General features: G+C 37.9%; 1 protein-coding gene across 4 annotated transcripts in view; it reads right to left on the bottom strand.

Annotated features, from left to right (window-relative positions):
• Positions 1 to 20,588, bottom strand: part of LOC150095547 (guanine nucleotide-binding protein subunit gamma-1-like) — a 35,833-nt gene extending 15,245 nt beyond the window's left edge. The window contains exons 1-3 of one of the 4 annotated variants that reach the window (XM_090410146.1): positions 20,420 to 20,588; positions 1,426 to 1,506; positions 1,009 to 1,107 (exon numbers count right to left, since the gene is read on the bottom strand). In XM_090410146.1, coding sequence (XP_090266272.1) covers positions 1,009 to 1,107; positions 1,426 to 1,440 — 114 coding nt within the window. In that variant the 5' untranslated portion in view covers positions 1,441 to 1,506; positions 20,420 to 20,588. The other 3 variants (XM_090410150.1, XM_090410149.1, XM_090410147.1) reach the window with 3 other exon arrangements.
• Between the last annotated feature and the right edge of the window lie 742 nt (positions 20,589 to 21,330).

Here is a 21,330-nt window from a genome sequence, read left to right as displayed (position 1 = left end):
AGAGAATTGGATATTCAGACTGCAGAAAGTTAAGCTTTAGAGAAAAATAAAGAGATCAGAGTGGTTATCAGAATTTGAATAAATAAAGACAGCAAATGAATGCAACATGTGTGCATGGCAAGAAATTTGCAAAAGAGCAAGTCAAATAATGGGAATCTAGGTTTGGCATTATCTGAAATGTTATATCAGATCTGACAAATGCACACATATTTACTACTCTTTGTAACAAAACAAATTGTGTAAAGTGTGATCTGGAAGTTAAGACAGATGATAGTTGTTCAGGTTGCCAGATGAGGTTCTGTTAGAAATAATAAGTTATATCTGGATGATGTAAGTAGCAATGCACTTTGTTAGTGTCAAGGCCATGAATATAGATGAAGTGGATGTAGCTTTTTTTTTGTTTGATTTTTGTTAATTTTTAAAGATTTTTTAGGATTGTTAATATAGATGAAGAATTAAAAAAAATAAAGGGCTGTGGGAAAAATCCACATAGAAGAAACCAAGTCTGCTAACCATGCAGGGCTTAACTTCTGATTACCATCATACTTGGATTCCTTCCAGGTTTGATCTAGCAAAGTGGCAATAAGATTATTCTTAACTGCTTGGAAAGCCTGCTGATTTGCTACCATCATGTTCAGTCCTATGTACTATCTAGTGAATATTATGTGGAATCACTTTACTGCTCTACTTCATAGAGTACATAATAGGGAAGAGTTGGGTCCCTACAGTGTATTTGGCACATTCCTGAAGAGCATCACCTACACTACATGTAAGATGAGATGCCAGATGGCAACAGCCACTTCAAACCTGCAAGAAGCAAGGAGATACTGTTTTGTCAAGTTATGAAATTAATCTACCACCGAAAAGTATTTGGTGAAGCAACCAGAGGACGCTCAGTGCCAATGTAGAATTATAAGAAACTTACCAAACAGAAAAACCTACTCCATTTAAGAGAATAAAATAACTTCAATAAAATCAATCACTTTTAAAGTATTTTGGAATAACTACCTTCATTTCTTCAACAGCAATGGATACTGTAAGTCTCTTAATGGATGCTTCACGGCGGAGTTGTTCAACTATCTTTCTTTGTTGCTGCAATGTAGTCATCTGCAAAAAAATAAATATATACATATATTAAACTGCATACATGAAACAGAAAATATTTATGCATTCAATTATGGCTTATTTTAACATTCCATGCATAAGCTTTATTACAGCTGCAAAAAAAAAAAAAAAAAAAAAAAAAAAAAAAAAAAAAAAAAAAAACTACATAATTAAAAATTCCACAAATGAATAAGCATTAAAATATATAAAGCCAACTAGTGGTGCATAAAATGGCATCTTAATTTTTGCAGCTGTGTGCATAGTTACATTTAATTTTGCCATGAATTACATGTAGATTAAAAATGACTGACTGGCAGTTACCTGCTTACTATTCATTGTATGTTGTGAAGTTATGCTAGAGCCAGCCTTTCTACAACTGAAGGATGTAGGTCAAGCTAAAAGCTGAAAAAAAATTTCATGCATGCTTTAGTCAATCATGCAGAGTTCTAATTTTTAGTAGCGTGCAATCTAATAAAGGCAAGCCTATTAATGGCAAACTTGCATATTTTTGGATACATAAAATAATTAACAGCAAAAAATGTTCTCAAAGTTTGACAATGAAATAAATATAACCAAATACTCGCTTTATAACTAAAAATAAATTTGCATGTCTTCTAATCCCACTGTGTAGGTAGCAGGTCCCCCCCCCCCTTCCCGTGTGTTATACTACTACCCTGCTTATCAGAAACCTAAAGTAGCTGAAAAAGTTCCATGTTTAGTTTCTAGACTAGGTTCTCAGATTATTTAATCCATAGCCTAATAAGGTTTATGGCTTTTGTAGATGGGATTCACAAAAAACACTAATCCACCTTAATTGAAAAGTCTCCTTATAAAAGTTCTTTGATATCCTAGATGATATTTGAACTTGATGAAATAGTCACAGAAAGTTTTTTATTCTGTTTGGTTGAATGCTGTGTGTTATACATGACAAATTATATTATAATTTTTCATCCCTCCAGGGAGGCCTGGGTAGCTCATTGGAAGTGATGCTTCATCCTCTGTGTTAGGCTGCACGAAGATAGACTGATAGTTCAAGTCTAGTTGCCAACTGGAGGAACTTTTTCTAAGCCTTTCTTCAACCGGTTCCCGAGTTAGTCGATCTCTGGCATGGGCAAGCAGGTTTTTTTCTCCAAGAAATTCAAGTTTTTCATCCTGTAAACTCAAGAAAATTGACCATAGAACCCACATTATTTCAGACAGTAACATATCCTGTTAGGGTTAGGTACCAAGAGATGGCAGCACTTGTTTCCCAGTCTCTCCATCGGTTGGTGCCTATAATTAGTGATAGACATGGGTCAGCTATCTCTGATTGGCTACCAGTGAAGACTGATCTGCTCACCCAGTCTCAAAGCTAGATATGGTTTATAGGCCTCGTCTATTCCCTATAAGGGAATAAAAGGCATTAGCTTATTATTATATTATTATTATATTTAGAAAGGTTCCCTGGAGGGAACCTTTCTAAAACCATTCCTTAAATGTTTTGTGGAAAATTCTTAATATTTTTATGAATATTTATTTATTTTTTTTACAGATTGTGGACACCTAAAACTGAAATTTATTATTATTATTTTTTCCCCCGACTGATCTAAGGTAGTAGACGAGAGTTTACCAGTTTTGAATGAGTTTTAAGGAAATATGCAGGAAATAACACACACCAAACTTTGTTTAATGAAAGGTCTTGCAACCGAAAGGGTAAAAGTAGAAAGAATAAAATTACAGATCAGTTTGTATTCTGATCAGTAGTAGCAGTAAATTAAGGTTTTAGACAATGAATGATATCAAAGGGTGTTATCAAAGACTAAAATGCAGGCTAGGGTAGAGGAGGATAAAATTCTATATAAGAAGCAAGCAGGAGAGAAAACTGTTTTCTAATTATATTTTATAAACAGATAATGACAGTTGATAAAGGAAGTACATGTACTCTAACAGCAGAATTTGTTGAAGTTTCCAAACTGACAAAATCAAATTAAAGTGCATGTGATAAATAACAAGAGTGCATAGCAATAAGTTTAATATATGGAGAGGAGTTATAAATTATGAAATACTGCTGTTAACTTAAGTGATGTATCAGTTCAATGATGCATAATGTAAGTCTACTGCCACTGTGATATTATCACAAAAATATTTTCTAAGTCATTAGGCAATTAGCATCTATAATACCTAAAGTATTAGGGTACAACTAAAACACAGGACTGCTGATAATGAGGATTGTCATTATGCAAAAATCTACTGCATCAATGTCTAGTAAACTGATAATTCAATCACTTTAATCCAATTGACAATATTCATTTCTGTTCAGGAATTTAATGTTTCTATCATAAGCCAACCATTGTGCTATAAGTACAACAATAAATTTATTACCTTTGGTTGGTGGGACTCACAAAGTGTCACACGTAGTAAAATATTTTACTACGTGTGACAGTATTTAAAATTATATAAAATTAAAATATTTTATATACTGGTGTTCAAACTGATATGAGTAATCAAGGTGTAATTATTTAAACTTATGTGCATTTGCTTGCATTAAAAAGTGTCCAAAATGAAATATCTGAAACAGTAATAAGTATTTTTAGATGTATTAAATGAACATGGAATCGCATCAAAATGTGGCTTTTAGAGGGGGATAACTAACCAATTCAGGTCTCAAGAAGAAAACTGAGAATGTGTTTATCAAACTGAAAACAGCACAAAATCTCCAACTTGTGTCAGCTGTCCTGTGTAGTGTCTTGAATTCGTGCTCATAATGGAAATAACAGATTACCTTCTGACAAGAATCTATTATTATAAAACATTACTTTGCTATTTATACAGTAAGAACTAAAGCATTAAAAGAAGTTTCTAACTGCAAAACTGAATCCTGACGACTTCTATAATATCAAAACTAAATGGCAGTCTTTATTTTCAGCCAAAGAATATCTTCAGTTATATGAGCCATTAAAGTTCTATATATTTTAAAGCAAAAAAAAGACTTTGGGAGTACTAACTATGGGATGTCAGCACCCACAAATGTTAAACTTTCCAACAGTAATATCAAAAGTAAAAATGAACATAAATATTACAAATAAATTAAAAAAAAAAACTTTAAAAAATAAGATGAGATGCAAGATATTCCTAAGCAAAGTTAACTTGTTTCATGAAGCTATTTCAAAATACCTGCAAGTGCAGATGAACTATTTAAAAAGAGTTAATTGTGAGAAAGTACTACTCTACCTTCATTAACTTATTTCACAACTGATAGTGATTACAGCAAAATTTTTGACTAATGATGTGATTTAAAACTCTATACTGAAAATATTTTCTCAAATTCTGAAAAATTAGTTCACAAAAAATGGTATTTACTTTTCTAGCAAATTCCAAAATACTGAACAGCATAATTGACCTGGGAGGTGGCTAAATGTGTGGAATTTTCAGTTAAAGGGAGTATATGTGGAATTAAAGGGCTGGTAAGTATGACAAACTTAGCAGATTGCTTGGATCAGTGCCATGGCATGTAAAACTGCAAGGGATGGATGTTGATAGTGCATGGGAAGTGGTAAAGGAGTGTTTGAGGGAAGTAATGGCAGACTGTTTACGTAGAGTCAGAAGAGTAGATCAAGTGGGAGTTAAATGGATGAATATTATCATTAAGCTGGAGCTGCAAAAAAAGAAAAAATTGTGGAGAGAATTCAAGGAGAAAGGTGACCAGCAGGCACATGAGCAGTAAGAAGCACAGACCAGAAGGATGCAATTTAAAACTCTATACTAAAAATATTTTCTCAAATTCTGAAAAACTAATTCACAAAAAATAGTATTTACTTTTCTAGCAAATTCCAAAATACTGAACAATGAAAAAGCAGAGTATGAAAGAAAATTAGCAATGCAGGTCAAAGATAATCTCAAACAGTTCTTTCAATATGCTGTAGCATGTAAAAGGAAGAATGGTTATGGTAGAAAGACTTTAATGAATACTAATGGTAGAGATAACTGAATCAGTCGAAATAGAATTACTAAGTGAAGACTTTGCAAGAGTATATCGTCCAGGCGAAGATGTTGCAGTAACGAGCAAGGTAAAGACTTATATGGGAACAGAGGTAAATGAAATGGAGGTGCATAGCATATTACAGAACCTTAATGTAAATACAGCTATGGAATTAAATGGTATAGCAGCTCAAGTGTTACATGAAGAAGCTAGGGAATTGTCAGTACCCTTGACCACATTGCTTAATCTAAGTTGCAGCTCTGGGTTAGTCCCAAGGGGGTGGAAATAGTTCCATTGCATAAAGTAGGCTTCAATACTGATGTAGCAAATTACTGACTGATCAGCATGGTTGTCAAGATACCGAGATGGGATACTACCAGGGATGAATTCTCCATGCTTGCTACACAAGCTCTTTACTTGAGAAAGAAGTAATATTTATTTGTTAATAAATGCATGCATTTATAAGCGTTCCATTTAGACTTTTATTTTTGTAGACAGAAGACACCTTAAGCTTGCACAGCAATAATTGAGCTTTGCATTGTGTATTGAAGAATTATGGTCTTGGAGAAGAGCAGGTGGTCGTATTATGTGTATATGCCATGCAAGTTGGCTGTACAGCAGAGGAGAAAGATGAGTTCTGGAATGTGTTAGATGAAGAAATGAGGGAACTGGAAGAAAATGAGATGGTAATTGTCAGAGGAGACTTGAACGGACACAGGGAAACAGAATAGAGACTGTGAAAGAGTGCATGGTGGCCACAGAGTGGGAATGATGAACCAGGAAGGAGAGAGGGTTGTGGACTTTGCAGTAGCGTTTGATCTGGTAATTTTGAACTTGTTTTTCTACAAGAGGAAAGAACATTTGATAACATTTAGGAGTGGTAACAACAGTTAACAAATTGACTACATTTTGACTAAAAGAAAACATCTTAAGGTTGTGACAAATTGTAAAATAATTCCAATAGATCAAGTGGCACAGCAACACCGACTGCTGTGTGCAGACGTTAAAATAAGATCGAAGATAAGAACCTCTGGAAGCCATGGGATGAAGACAATTAAGTGGCTTCGCTTAAAAGAAGAGTGTGTGAGGGATCGTTTTAGGGAGAGGGTGTTTGAGAGGATTTCGGATGGACTAGAAAGTGTACAAGATTGGTGGAAACATAATTCAAAAGTAATCCTGAGCTGTGCAATGCTTGGTGAGACATCTGGAAAGATTAGAGAGCAAAAGGAGGGTTGGTGGTGGAATAATAATGTACAAGTGGCAGTGACAGCTAAGAGGAAGGCAAAGCAGAAGTGGGATGAGTCAAGAGTGGAAGAGGATAGAGAGGTGTACAGAGAGAGAAAGCAAGAAGCCAAGAGAGTTGTGGCACAGGCAAAGGCCATGGCATATCAAGATCTGTACGATTAATTAGAAACAAAGGAAGGACAGAGAAAAATTTACCAACTAGCGAAATGTAGAAATAAAGCAGCAAAGGACATCTTACATGTGAGGCAGATCAAAGATGCTGAAGGAAGAGTATTATGGAGGGATGTGGACATAAGAAACAGATGGAGAATATACTATGAGGGACTTTTGAATGAGGAAAATGCAAGGACTCACAGAGAAGATGGGCAGCCTTCTGAGGGGATGGTGCAGAACATCAGTAGAGTGGAAATGAGAGAGGTCATGAAGAGGATGAGGAATGGAAAATCGGTGGGCCCCGACAGGATTCCAGTGGAGGCATGGAAGGCACTGGGGGAAGAGGGAATCGACCTGCTGTGGGACCTGTTCATGAAAGTTTGCCAACAGGAAAATATACCTGAGGAATGGAGGGAGAGTACCCTTGTCCCCATCTACAAGGGTAAAGGGAATGCACAAGACTGTAAAAATTACAGAGGAATAAAGTTGATGTCCCACACAATGAAAATCCTAGAAAGGGTTCTTGATGGAAGATTGAGGAAAGAGGTGGAGATTGCAAAGGAACAATTTGGCTTCATGCCTGGTAGATCAACAACAGATACTATCTTTGGGTTACGGCAGTTGATGGAAAAGTTTCGAGAGAAACAACGGGAGCTACATCTGGCATTTATTGATCTGGAGAAGGCATACGATAGAGTGCCAAGGCAAGAAGTCTGGAGGTGTATGAGGGAGAAAATATGTCAGGTTGGTGCAGGAGATGTACAGAAATGTGAAGACAAGTGTTCGGACCTGTCTGGGACAGACAGAAAGTTTTCAAGTAACAGTTGGCTTGCATCAAGGGTCAGCATTAAGTCCGTTTCTGTTTAACATTGTAATGGAGGTGGTGACGGAGGTGGTGAGAGAAGCCTTGGATAATGTTGTATGCTGATTCAAGAGAAGCGGGAACTAAACTGGAAAGATGGAGAAAAGTATTGGAAGAGAGAGGTATGAGACTGAGCAGAAGTAAGACACAGTATATGTGTTGCACAGTGGGCGGTGGCCAGGAGACAGATCTGGAGCTGGAAGGAAATGTCATCAGGAAGGTGAGGGACTAGATATTTAGGTTCAACAGTGGAAGAAGATGGAGGAGCTGAGAAGGAAGTGGGATGCAGGATACAAGCGGGTTGGAGGAACTGGAGAGAGATGGCTGGAGTGTTATGCGATAAGAGGGTGCCGATCAATCTGAAAGGCAAAATCTATAGGACAGTAGTGAGGCCAGCTATGATGTATTCTATAGAAACTGTGGCCCTGAGGAAAAATAACATCAGCAGGATGGAAGTAGCAGAGATGAGAATGTTTAGGTGGATGTGCAGTGTGACCAGAAAGGATCATCTGAGAAATGACTATGTAGGGGGAACAGTGAAAGTTACGACCTTAGCAGCGAAGATACAGGAGGCAAGGTTGAGATGGTTTGGTCATGTGATGAAGAGGGAGGACGAATATGTGGGAAGAAGGGTCATGCAGATGGATTTGCAAGGAAGTGTGGGTGGACAAAGAAGAGATGGATGGAGCTGGTAGAAGAGGACTTGAGGATGAAGAACTTGGATGCGGTGACAGCCCAAGACAGAAGGATGTGGAGGAGACTCATCATCAACAGTGACCCCACTTAAGTGGGAGAAGCTGCAGAAGAAGAAAGATTGTGTATTGAAGGCCGATGCTTGCTCGTCTAGTCAAAGCTATCTTGGCTTACTTGGTCGTGTGAGCTTCCAGGTCCTCACTACCGCACTATGATTTCATGCACACGCATAGCCATTTCCACTCCCTACACGTCGTCTTAAACACAGGCCATACGCAGTGAAAGTAGCTCTAGCCAGTGAGCTTCAGCCAGCCTTCACAAGTGTGCGTGTTGCTTGGGAAAATTAAGTTACAACCAACTTTTTATGACGATGTTATTGACCAGTTCATAAAGAAGAACCATAGGGTAGAATTCGTATTCAAGTAGGTAAATTGAAAAAGATAGCATTTGTAAAATAAATGTTGTATTTGTATGATTAAATGTACATAAATTTCTAAATATATAGTTTTAAATGGTCAGTAATTCATTATTCCGCTAATCAGACTTCAAACACCTCTCACTCCCTGAATGATAACAAGAGCAAGCGTGAATTTCAAGACCAGCATTCGCCCCTGGATACTACATAGGTGGCAACTTGGTTTTGTGAAGGATAGGTTATGCCTCAGTAACTTGCTCACATTTTATAATACAGTGACAGATGAGTCGGATAAAGGTAATGGGTTTACAGTGATACAGCTGGACTTTGCAAAAGCGTTTGATAGGATACTACGTGGAATTCTAATCAGTAGTAAACTGCAGCACATGCAGATGGATATAGGGTTGGTGAGGTGGATAAAAGGGTAGTTGATGAAGAGATATCAGAGAGCAGTTTCAGGAGTAGAGTGCAGAAGAAGACCTGTAACTAGTGGCATAACTGCAGGGCTCTGTTCTTGGACCACTACTGTTTAATTTGTACATTAATGATATAGGAAAAGTTCTGAGAGGAACTGCCAATGACACAAAGTTGAATAGAGCAATAGTTAATACAGATGATGTTAAAATTTTGCAGGATGATTTGGATAGATTTGCAGTCTAGGCAAAGAAGAATGGATGTCAGTTTAATGTGGCGAAGTGAAAGGTTATGCATTTTGGGGTGAAAAGATAACCAGCTGTATACCACATTGATGGAACTGTACTCCAGGAAATTGATGAAGCCAGAGATTTGGGAGTGTTAATGGATAGGATGTGAACGTTTAGAGGGCATATAGCAAAAGTGGCTAAAGCAACTCATCAGATTACTTGGTTATCGAAGAATACTTCAAGGTCTGCATGGTTAGCCTAGTGGCTGTGCGCTTCGCAACCATATGCCTGGGGAAGGAGTGTACTAGGTTCAATTCCCATCGGTGATGTGGGGAGCTGAAGGATCTTCCTCAGCCATAGCCAAGTTATCCAGTCTTGGGAGTGGATAGTAGGGTTTTTCCCCCAGTTTATTCTGGGGTTTTTCATCTCACAAAGCAGGCAATCCGGCCTTGAGAACTCAACACAACAGGACATAGGATACACTGGGGCATAGGGCTGACCACCTTATCCTGTGAATGGCTTGAGGTCTGATGATTAATAAACCCTCGACACCGCAAGGTAAAAGAGAGTAAAAAAAGATGAGATGAAGACGATACTTCGACGAGCAGAGACAAGCAGGTTATTGTTCCTCTTTATCAAGCCTTAATAAGATCCCATCTTAACTACTATGCACAGATCTGGGTGTCAGGATTTCTTGGTGATGAGGATCCAGAGCCAAGTTGGTAGCAGGTCTATGGAATGAACCTTAACAGGTTGAAGATTTGTGTGGTACAGGGTACAGACAGGGGGAAAAGGGGTGATATGATTGAGACATAAATTACTGAGGGTTTTTACAAGATTAATTCAGAGGAAATTTTCCAGAACGGGTCTGGTGGTGGTGGTAGGAGAACTAAGTTTTTTTTGCTTGGAGAGTGGTTAATGGGTAGAATAGGTTGCAAATCTGTTGTGGGTGCCATGACTGTGAATGAGTTCAAAGCAAAGTATGATAGATACTGCACAAATGTTGGATAGTGCTTGGCATGAGGTTTAGGGCCTCCCTCGATGAGTCTAAGGACTCTGTTGAGTAGCCCATAATAATAATAATAACAAAAAACTAAAGTAAACCTACATGCAATGGACAAGATATTGTTTTTAAGAAAGACCTCAGTCACCTCAATTCAAGAATAGTTTACAATGGAAAAGGAAAATAACAATAAAGTTAAGGGGATAATAAATCCCTCATTATTTTAAAAGCCGGATACGAAACTCGGAGATCAAAATCTAAGAGTTTCATGCCAAAGAATTATCAGTGAGTCCAAGTGGAAGTCAACACCTGGGTGGTACCAACACTAGGGCAACTCGGAGCAAGGTGGAGCAAGCTCCATAACTATAACAATAGTTTACCCTTCCTAGACACCTTAATAACACACCTTCCTAATGATAACCTTTCCTTCACTGTATATAGAAAATCCACTCTTACACAGGCAGATACATTCACAAGCTTTCCCACTACCCCCCCCCTCTAAACAATATGGCATTATTAAAACTCTAACTAATAGAGCCTATACTTCTTCCTTTCCAATAGCTACAGTGATTACAGAATTAAAGAAATAACCAGTTCCTTCCCCATCTCTTGGCCATCGCTTCAGAAGGATTTCAGAAATGCCATCACCATCCCCTATATCCATAGAACATCGGAAAAAATAGCCAGGTCTTTAAAAAAGTACAACCTCTACGCAGCTTTTAAGCCCCACCAGAAACTTGCTACCCTTATCCGTTCTACCAAAGATCAGCTCTCTCAGTGCCTGGAGTTTATAAAGTACCCTGTTCCTGCAAGTTGGCTTACTTTGGACAGACAGGCAGATCAGTGACTATCAGTTTAGAAGAACACAAATCATATATATGCAATTACAACTGGTCAATCTGGCCTTGCAGACCATGTATTGGATACAACCCATAGGATCTCTGTCTTTAGAATCTGCAGTGGCACTCCGAAATCAACCCAACTTAAAAAAATACTGATACATAAAACTTCCCAAAATTTGGGAAACAATAATTGTCAGAGGTCCCACTTTACATCCTAGGCCACCTACAAACCCATAGAGGGCATACCACCTAGATAGAACTTTAGAGTCACCCACGTGTTTCCTTTAGTATTGTGTTGTCTTTGTGTATTACAAGAGTTATTATTTGTAATCCCTGAAGTTGTCTTAGTGGCAGATGAAATATTGGAAGCATTAAAAGTAGTTTTTAATCCTTTCCTAGTGCTGGAAATATTCCATTAAACCTCCAACACGAAATGACTTATCCAGAGAGTAGCATCCTAATTATGAACTGATACAGACATTTTAAACTCCTGGATGTTTCCCACTGCTTGGTGAAGAGAAAGCTGTGTTCATTGAGATTGCTGTGAAAAGATAAGTTTAAATTTTGATATTGTGTGGGGTATTAGCAATAGTTAGTTTTTTTAAATATTGTGTATGATAGTTGTGATCGGTAGGCAATGTTTGGTGTAGTTATAATTCCATATTTTTTATTTTTTTTTTGCTCATTATGTGTAGCTTTGAGCATGAGTGAATGGATGTAGCTAGGGGAGTGTAAGAGGAGTTGACAGTGCGGCTCAGTGCTCGACCTGTAATAGTACAACCGTGGGTGAAAGTTGCGATGAGTTAGCCATGTTGATTGGTAAGACAGCATGCATAGATGATAGCGAGTTAGTGGTGGTAAGAAAGCTTGAGGTGAGTTAGAGGTGATGAGCCGTAAGACAAGAGCTGGTAGCAGTAGTTGGCACAAATCATCTGACTGGCAACAAAAAGAATGTAAGGAGGCATGGCATGAGGCTGTTAAGGAGAGTGATAGATAACAGTGTGGTAGGTAAGGTAGTCAGCATGTTGCTCAGATATGATAATGATGAGTTGAGAAGGTGAGCAAAGATTTTGAATGGTATGCTAAAAGTTGTGAGAGGAGAAAGGAGTTCATTTTGTGAATGTGTGGGATGAGTGAGGATCGGATAAAGCTGTATAAAAGAGATGGGATATATTTGAATGGATTTGGTGTGAGTCAGTTGAAGAAACTGTGTGAACAAGGGGACACTGCATAAAAAGTGTAGATGATGGTTTCATGAGTAGATGTGTGAGTGCACAAGAAAGGATTATGAGTCATAGATGTGGGAATGACATTTTGATGATAAAAAGGAATGGACAGGGGAGAATGTAGAGGAGTCAATGTCCAAGAAGTGGGGTTAGTGGGACTAGTTACAGAAATATATGAGCTTGTGTGTATGTTTACAAGTGCTAGAAATATTCAAAGCAAGGGGAATGAAATTGCAGCATTGACAGAGTTCGTTCATCCAAAAATCGTTGGTATAAGTGAGACATGGTTGAAAGAGGATGACATTCTAACAGGAATAGAGATGGAGGGATATGTAGTCTTTTGCAAAGACACAAAGCAAAAAGGAGGAGGAGGAGTGTTATTAATGATGGCAAAGGAGTTGTGCCCAACTAGGGTGGAGATGTCAGGAGCAAATATTGACAGTGGCTTTCAAGCAGTATGGTGTGAAGTGGAGGTGGACAGGATGAAATATTTGGTAGGGCATTGCTACAGACTTGGTAACGTGGAAGAGAGTGAGAAGGACACATTGAGACAAATTGGTCTGGCTAATAAGAAGGGTGATCATTATGGGCAATTTCAATTATGGTAATATACACTGGAATGAAGAGACAGCATCTGAAACCAAAGCGAATGGATTTCTTTAGTTTTTGTCAACTATCTTAGGTAGTACACAACAGAGGGTGCACAAAGATTGCAAATCTTGGATTTGATTATCTCATCAGATGCTGTTATAGTAAACAAGGTGTCAAATTTCCCTCCAATCAGCAAAAGTAACTATGAAATGATCACTTCCGTGGTGGCTAGCCATTTCAGGACTTCTGTGAGAAAGTGATATATATGTGGAAGTATAAGGCTACTAATTATGACAAACTCAGGAAGCAGCTTGCAGCAATATCATGGAATGAGGAAGTGAATGGGAAGGAAATCAGTGCTGCTTGGTCTCTACATAGGAAATATCTAGCAGAGGCAATGACAGTGTATTCCAAAGGTCAGGAGATTAAATAAAGTAGGTGTGAAATGGATGACTGAAGAGGTGAAGCATGTAGTCAGTCTGGAAGAAAAAGGCATTGTGGAGATGGCACAAGATGAGTAGAGATAATCTGTTACACGAAGAGTACCAAGAGCAAGCAAGGAAGGTGACTCGCTTAGTAAGAGTAACAAAAGTGTGGTACGAGCAGCAGCTAGCAAATGACACTAAAAGAAATCCCAGGGAGTTTTTTTGATATATGGCCAATAAAAGGAAGAATGATAAATACCAAGGAGGATATAGTAGAGGTGTTAAATGAGCAGTTCATTAAAGTATTCCATCCTTGTGATTGTAACATAATGCATAATGCTTGAGAGTAGTAGAAATGGGGAGAAAACACTGATAGTGAGCAAGCAGGAGATATATGAGGAATTGAGTAAACTTGATGTCAACAAGGCCATGGGACTTGATGGTATATTATCATGTGTCTTGAGGGAATGTTCCAGGGAGTTAACACATTAAACGTACATTTTCAACGCGTCTTAGATTAGCCCAGGTACCAAAAGAATGGAGGAAAGATGGGAAAATGGTTCCACTTCATAAAGGACTTCATAAGACTAAGGCTTCAAATTATAGGTCAATCTGTTTGTCTGGAATTGTAGTCAGGTGTTGGAGAAGCTAGTGAGCAGATGGATTCAGAACTGGGTGGACTGCAGTAGAATACTCTTTAATGGACAGCATGGATTTGCTAAAGGAAGATTGTGTTTTAGCAATCTGCTTACTTATTATAACAAGGTGATAAATGCACTGGACAAAGGGGATGCATATACAGTAGTATATTTAGATTTTGCAAAGGTTTTCAATAGATTACCACATGACTAACCAGTAGTTAAATTGAAAAAGATGGGGTGAGATAGTAGATTAGTGCATTGGATTGGAGATTGGCTGTCTGATAGGTAACAACAGGTTGTATATGGGGGGTGGGGAGGGGTGGAATGACACTGAAAAGGCCTAAATGGTGATATACAGTTGTTTGCAAATGATGCAAAATTCGAGAGAGTTATAAGTAGAGCAGATGTAATTTTGCAAGAGGACCTAACTAGACTGTCTGAATAGACGAGTATAAAACTGGGAAGCAAAGATGGGATGCAGAATATAGGATTGGTGGGGATATTTTGGAGAAGATAAAGGATTTGGATGTTGTGGCAGATAGAGACTTGAAATTTCATGGACATTTTGCTAAAATTGTGAGGATGACACAGAGGATTATGGGAGTGATACAGAGAACACTGACATGTAGAAGTCAGGATGTTTTAATTCCATTGTACAAGACTTTGATCCGGCCGCATATGGTTTACTGTGCACAGATTTAGTTGCCAGTTTTTTTTTTCAAAAGAATGATGAGATGTTGGAGAGGGTCCATAAACGATTCACTAATTTGGTCTCTGGAATATGAGGACAGAGTGAGAGAATGCATATTACAGAGCCTAGTGGATAAAAGGAAGAGAGAGGAGACATGGTCAAGATGTATGCATTGTAAGAGATAATTACTAGATTAGTGTAGATGAGATTTTTCATAGACTATCTGAAGACAGGGGGAAAACGAGAGGCAATCCCTGGAAGCTGTATAAGGTGGGTGTGAGGAATTGATTTTTTGCATGGAGAATGGTGGGTGATTGGAATGCACTGCCTGAGAGCATGATGAGTGCAAGTAGTGAATGCATATAAGTAGAGGTATGATGAGCTGTGCATGTGAGAGTGGGAGCTCCCACGATGAGTTTCTCAACTCCGTGGAAGTCTCTTGATGATAATAATAATAATTATTATTAAATGATAGAGATCTAATAGTCGATCTCAACTCTGATGCATGTCTTCCCCACCCTCCATAAAATGAAAAATTCCATCTACAAGTATACTGCTGAATTATTATTCACTTTATGCAACAGCACTAGTACTCCCTCCCCTCATACACCAGAGTTTTCATCCAGTGTAAAGGTAGCACAGAGCTCCAGGTTGAGGTTCTTAGCAAAATGGGCACCCATTAGTTAAACAATTTCTTCTGCATCTGCCACCAACATACCATCTGCATTCCTAAGTTATTCTTTCACCTAACATAGCTATTTGATTCTTTTGGACTGTCTCTAAAGGCAGTTTCTTTTTTATACTAATACTTACTCTTTTTGCCTGTACCTTATAATTTTCATAACTGATATCATCCTAATGCACACAGCATTCCTTCCATATTCTTTCTTTGTTTTCTTTTTTTTAAATCTTTTGCTTAATAAGATTGCACATTTCACTCCTACCTCATTTGTTCTTCGAACTCTAAGGAATAATACATCATTGATGTATTTTTTTAATACTTCCCATGTACTGCCAATATCCTTCCCATCTGGTAACTGATACCATGGGATCAAACTAGTATTCCCAATTGGTCATAATTTCCTAGCTCAGCATGTAATAACATTTTACTGAATGGAAAATCCATATACTTAGCCACTTCCCAAATCAGTACAGCATATTCACTACACCAACTGGGGACAACACTTGCATCTTTGATGGAAACTCCCCTGACACTATAATCAGGTCTGATACTCTTTGACCTAGCCTTTGTCCCATGCTGCTTAAGGTAGTTGTCTTGCAACAGCTCAATGAATACAGCTTTATTCTTCTCACGAGATTTCACTGCTACCCAATCAATGTCTGGATAATCAAAGTCACCAACAATGATTATTAGTTTAGTACCCATCAGGATGATTTCATAATACATTTCATCATAACCAGGAAATGATCTGCTAGGTCTATAACATTACTTATACTAGATAGCCCTGAACTCACTGCTACATGGAGAAATTGTTACTAGTATTGCAATCATAGTGTCTGCCTTAAATGGACTCAAATTATCAGATATTTTTAACAGTGCATTCCTGCTCTCCTATTTTGTCTATCCATCCTAAAAATACTGTCATTTACACCTAATACCAATTAGTATATCTGTCTGAGAGCGAGGTCTCAATAATGCCAATAATCTGAGGTCACAAGGTATTCACCAAGGCATGATACTGCTGGCATTTGTGTACAGACATAAGTTAACACCCTCTTTTTTCCCCTATACTCACCTCTATAGACTGCATGATCTTTTTTCAGTTGGACAACTTTCAGATCTCTATTCATATAGATTTCTTTGCATATCCTTAAGTCCAAAGTGGATGAGCACACAATCATCATTTCATTATTAACATATTTGTACCATAAATATATTTGTGAACTGTAACAGATAAATTTTTATGGTTACTTATTTCAAAATAGTGCAGAACATTTTTTTTTGACAAAAATATGGAACAGCTAACCATTCTTACAGCAATCAGTTGTATTAGAAATTCCCAATCTTATGCATTGATATTTTGAATCCTCAAAACACAAAATCTGTTAACTCTTCTTTAGTTAGTTGAATATTCTTTATTTTCAATCCCCCACCACCACTTCCCTTTAGTTATGGATATGTTTCCCCATTACACAGGTTTCCCTACAACACACGATACCACCTCTTTCAAAAGAGACAGGAGAACACATGCTCTGTGGTGTTTCAGAATTTTATAGACAGGTGAGCTGCAGTTATGCCAGAGGATCCTGTTTAGACAACTATCATTTAACTTATGACCTGATTATACATGGTAACCATAAAATAACTTTCTCTCTTTGGAGGCATCTGTAGCTAAAACCAATAAACAGAATGAGACCAAATTTTATTGAGACTTTTGAAGGCATGGGGAGATGATTTCTGTGAAAAAAAGATTTAGTACCAAAAATCGCCAATAGGGGAAATTTTGGCACTGGCAGAGCCAAAAACAAGTGGATAATTACATTAAAGGCAGATAAAATGGAATAATAACATTGCGACAGCCGCTTCACTCATTCCAGCTGGATATGTGGCACGTTACAATGATAATAAGAATAATAATAATTAAAACTAAAACAACTTGTGAGAGACACAGAAATTAATGTAGTGATTGAACTCACAGGAAATAATGTTTTATTCATCAGAATCATAGTTCTCTGGACCACACACACAATTTTCAATGTGCTGACTTTTCTTGTATACAACAAATTGCATCTGGTGTGCAACATGCTCTATAGCTGAGCATAAGGAGCCGGTTGGATGTTCATGAAAACCTGTTTTATGTTCTCTTTCAAGATATGCAAGTTGGGAACGCCACCAACATACACAACGGATTTCAAATACCCCCCACAGCCAAAAGTCACATGGAGTGATGTCCAGGAATCAAGGTGGCCATGCCATCGGAAAGAACTGACTGATGACCCTCTCATTACTGAAATGCTGGCATAAAAAGCGCTGTACTGAACGTTCAATGTGTGGCCATGCTCCATCCTGCATAAAAATTATGGAGTCCAAACATTGTCCTTGCTGCAATGCAGGAATGACAAAATTTTCCAGCATTCGTTGATAAATCTCTCCAGTAATGGAGCAGGTTACAGGACCTGTAGGGGTAATATGCTCAAAAAAGTATGGTCCTATTATGAAATTGGCTGTGAAGCCACACCACATGGTTACTTTTGGAGAATGCAGTGGTACTTGCTGGATCGCTTGGGGATGTTCAGATGCCCAAATTCTGCAGTTGTGAATGTTGACTGACCCATTCAGAAACAATGAGCCTCATCACCGCACAATATTCTGAAAGGCCAGTCATTGTCAATCTCCATTCGGGCAAGAAATGTAGCGCAAAGGTCATGCGCTTATCATAATCTGTGGTAGTTAGTGCCTGCACACGAATGAACTTATACGGATAGAAGCGAAGCATTTTCCGTAAGATTTGATTTTCCAGACTGTATCATAAGCCATATAAAGTTTGTGAGCTATGGCACAAGCACTTGGACCAGTACTGGTCCCCGTGTCATCAAACACTGCAGTAGCAATGTCTGTTACTGTCTCTTCTTGCACTGCTTTCAGTCCTCTGCCAGGTCTAACTCCTAGTGATACAGTTTCTTCAAACTTCTTAATCATAGCTCAGTGCTACAGCTGACATAGGACCTGTACGCAGGTTATGAAGCCTTCTAAATTCCCGAAGGGCTGCTACAGCATTGCACTGTTTAAGGTAAAATAACTCAACAAGTAAAGCAAGCTGAGGCAAGGTAGGATGCATATTGAGCACAATTCATCAGTCATTCGAATAACTGCCTGAACGTCCCCAATCCCTTTTAAAGTGGAATTGGTGGTGCTGCTGTAACATACACGCAGTAAAATTTGCATGAATCCTTTTTACCTGCGTTTACTGCAAATATTTGACTGCTTTCAGCTCCACCAGCACAAAAATTTCCCCATCGGTGACTTTTGGTACTAAATCTTTTTTTCAAGAATTCATCTCCCCATGCCTTTGAAAGTCTCAATATAAAATGTGGTCTCATTCCGTGTATTAGTTTTAGCTACAAATACTTCCAAAGAGGGAATGGTAATTTATGGCCACCCTGTATAATGGACCTATCAGGAATTCAGTTGTTTGCAGATGATGAAAAAGTTATCATGTTGGAGGCTTAATGGATTTTTTACAACACTCAAAAAGAATTAAAATTGAATTTAATACTTCCTATATTTTGTCCTAGTCACTAGGACATCTACGGGGATTACAAAAATAACTAATGTAACATAACACAAATATCATACAATACTAAGCCCAACCACGTGGGTGACACTAAATTCCTATCTAGGTGGAGCGCCCTCTAAGGGCAGTTGTAGGTGATCTGGAATGTAAGGTGGGATCTCTGGTGATGAGTGTTTCCCAAATCTTCGGAAGCTTAATGCAACCATATTTATTAAGATTTGGTTGATTTCTAAGAGCTGCTGCTGCTGCTGCTTCTAAGAATAGTCTCTCTTTCTTGAATTTGCTGTGATGGAGCATGGTGGTTTTCTTCCATAATACCCTGTGAGTGGTGTCCAAGACATAGTCAGCCAAGCCTGAATGATCATAGTTGTGTTTACAGATGTAAGACTTGTGTTCCTCTAGGTGGATGGATGCTGATCTGCCTGTCTGTCCAAAGTATGCCAGCTTACAGGAACAGGGTACTTTGTAAACTCCAGGCAGAGAGATAGGAGGGAGCTGATCTTTCGTAGAACGAATAAGGGTAGCAAGTTTGCGGTGGGGCTTATATGCTGTGTGTAGGTTGTACTTTTTTAGAATCTTGGCTATTTTTTCGGATGTGCCAAGGATGTAGGGTATGGTGATGGCATTTTTAAATTCTTGTTGACGGGAAGGACAGGGAATGGGGGAGGAACTGATTATTTTTTTGATACTGTGATCGCTGTAGCCATTGGAGAGGAAAGTGTTGTGTATGTAGTTAAGCTCAGTAGTGAGAGCAGTTCCACTGGAACAAAGATTGTGGGGCTCTCTTGGTAAGAGTTTTAATAATGCCATATTGTTGAGAGGGATGGTGGTGGGAGAGTTTGTGAATGTACATTAAGGAATACTGACTATGAAGGAAAGGCATGTGAATTTCTGAGCTTGGTAAAATAGGAATTTATTCACAAAGTGCACATGTTCTTGGAAGTGGGCATGTTATATGGGACAGGTCATGGCTGTGATAATAGGAAGAAATTAAAAGTATGTTTCAAAAAAATAAAATAAAATAAAATTACAAGTAAACAAAAACCAACTTTCTTCGCTTTCAAATATGCGTATCATTAAGAACATTTTAATGTTGCTGTCCTTCAAATATAACTTTTCAAGTTCATTCAGCATCTAAAACAAAATACTCTTAACATCAAAGTATGTTGTTTTAATGGAGATTTTTCACGAGGTGACTGGTAGTGAACGAACGAAATACCATTGCCAGAAATATAACTTTTTTTAGAGTTAGAGTGAAATGTACATTTTGGATAAGGGAAATAGTATTAAGTACTATTTTTTCCAATGTTCACAACACCAAACTTTTGAAAGAATCATTAAATACTTCTTTTTCCTTAATCACTTGCCCACACACGGAACTGTTGTGTTCTACGCCTTGTGACCTTTCATATCTGGGGTCATCATATATTTATAATTTAAAAAAAAAAAAAAAAAAACGTAGAAATACACAGAACGAATTTAAGATGAGATGTGACAACCATTACCATGATTATAGTAGTTCTCCGGATATACCTTATAGCTCTATACAGACTTGGAAATTATGATGAGTTTGACAATTGGTTAGCAATTTACACAATTAGAATGCCACATACAGATAACATTGATGAATTTTAATAAGCAAAATTACTTTTAACGAAAACTCCTTATACCTTGGGCTAAAATTATTCTCCAATAAAGTCCTAAATAATAAACGACTATTTTCAGACTAAAATTCTTCAAATATACACAAAAAATACTTTAAAAATGATAAAAGTATAATAACATAAAGAAACAAGGAACAACCCCAAACTTGTTTCAGTCTTTCAAGTTTCAACTATTGAAGTTACGGAGGAAACACTAAAGTGTAATTCTAACGCCTTTTGTAGCCCAACTTGAGCTACAACAAGCCTGGAAAATTACAATTACTTCTCATCTTTCTAAATGTGAGTCTGAGTGTACATGACAAATAATCTCAGGCGCCGGGGTGCAAGTACTCCAGTGACCCTGCTTTTGCGGTAACCCAAAATTTAGGAATTTGAACAAAAGAAAATAAAACTTTACAAAAAAAAAAAAAAAAAAAAACACGTGGGGATGTGTCCCAAAGGTCTGTTTTGGGTCCACTGCTGTTTAATTTGTATCTAAATGATATTGCGAGAGGTCTGAATGCTGAAATACAGTTGTTTGCAGATGACGCAAAGTTGGGGAGAGCTATCAAGAGTAGAGCGGATGCCATGGCTTTTCAAGAGGACTTCAATACACTGGCTGAATGGGTAAATGAGTGGGGATTCAATTCAGTATTCTAAATGTAAAGTTTTGAAATTTGTGAAGCAGAGATGGAATGTAGAGTATACAGTCGGTGGAAATATCTTGGAAGAGGTTAAGCATATGCGAGATCTGGGAGTAATAGTGGACAAGGAACGAAAATTTCTGTGGTTATTGCTAAAATTGTGAGACCAGGACAGCGGATAATGGTAATGAAGCAAAGGGTTGTAGAAGTAAGGATGTTATGGTTCCCTTGTATAAGGCTTTTATCAGGCTACATGTGCCGGTGCCGTCCTTCCCAGTAAAAGGGGCTCACAGC

Source organism: Typopeltis vanoorti, chromosome 20 (assembly GCF_054136105.1).
Source record: "Typopeltis vanoorti isolate ZY-2024b chromosome 20, IOZ_Tvanoo_1.0, whole genome shotgun sequence".
Taxonomy (NCBI): Eukaryota; Metazoa; Arthropoda; class Arachnida; order Uropygi; family Thelyphonidae; genus Typopeltis; species Typopeltis vanoorti.
The sequence above is the reverse complement of the archived record's forward strand: the minus strand, read 5'-3'. Positions and strand labels throughout refer to the sequence as shown.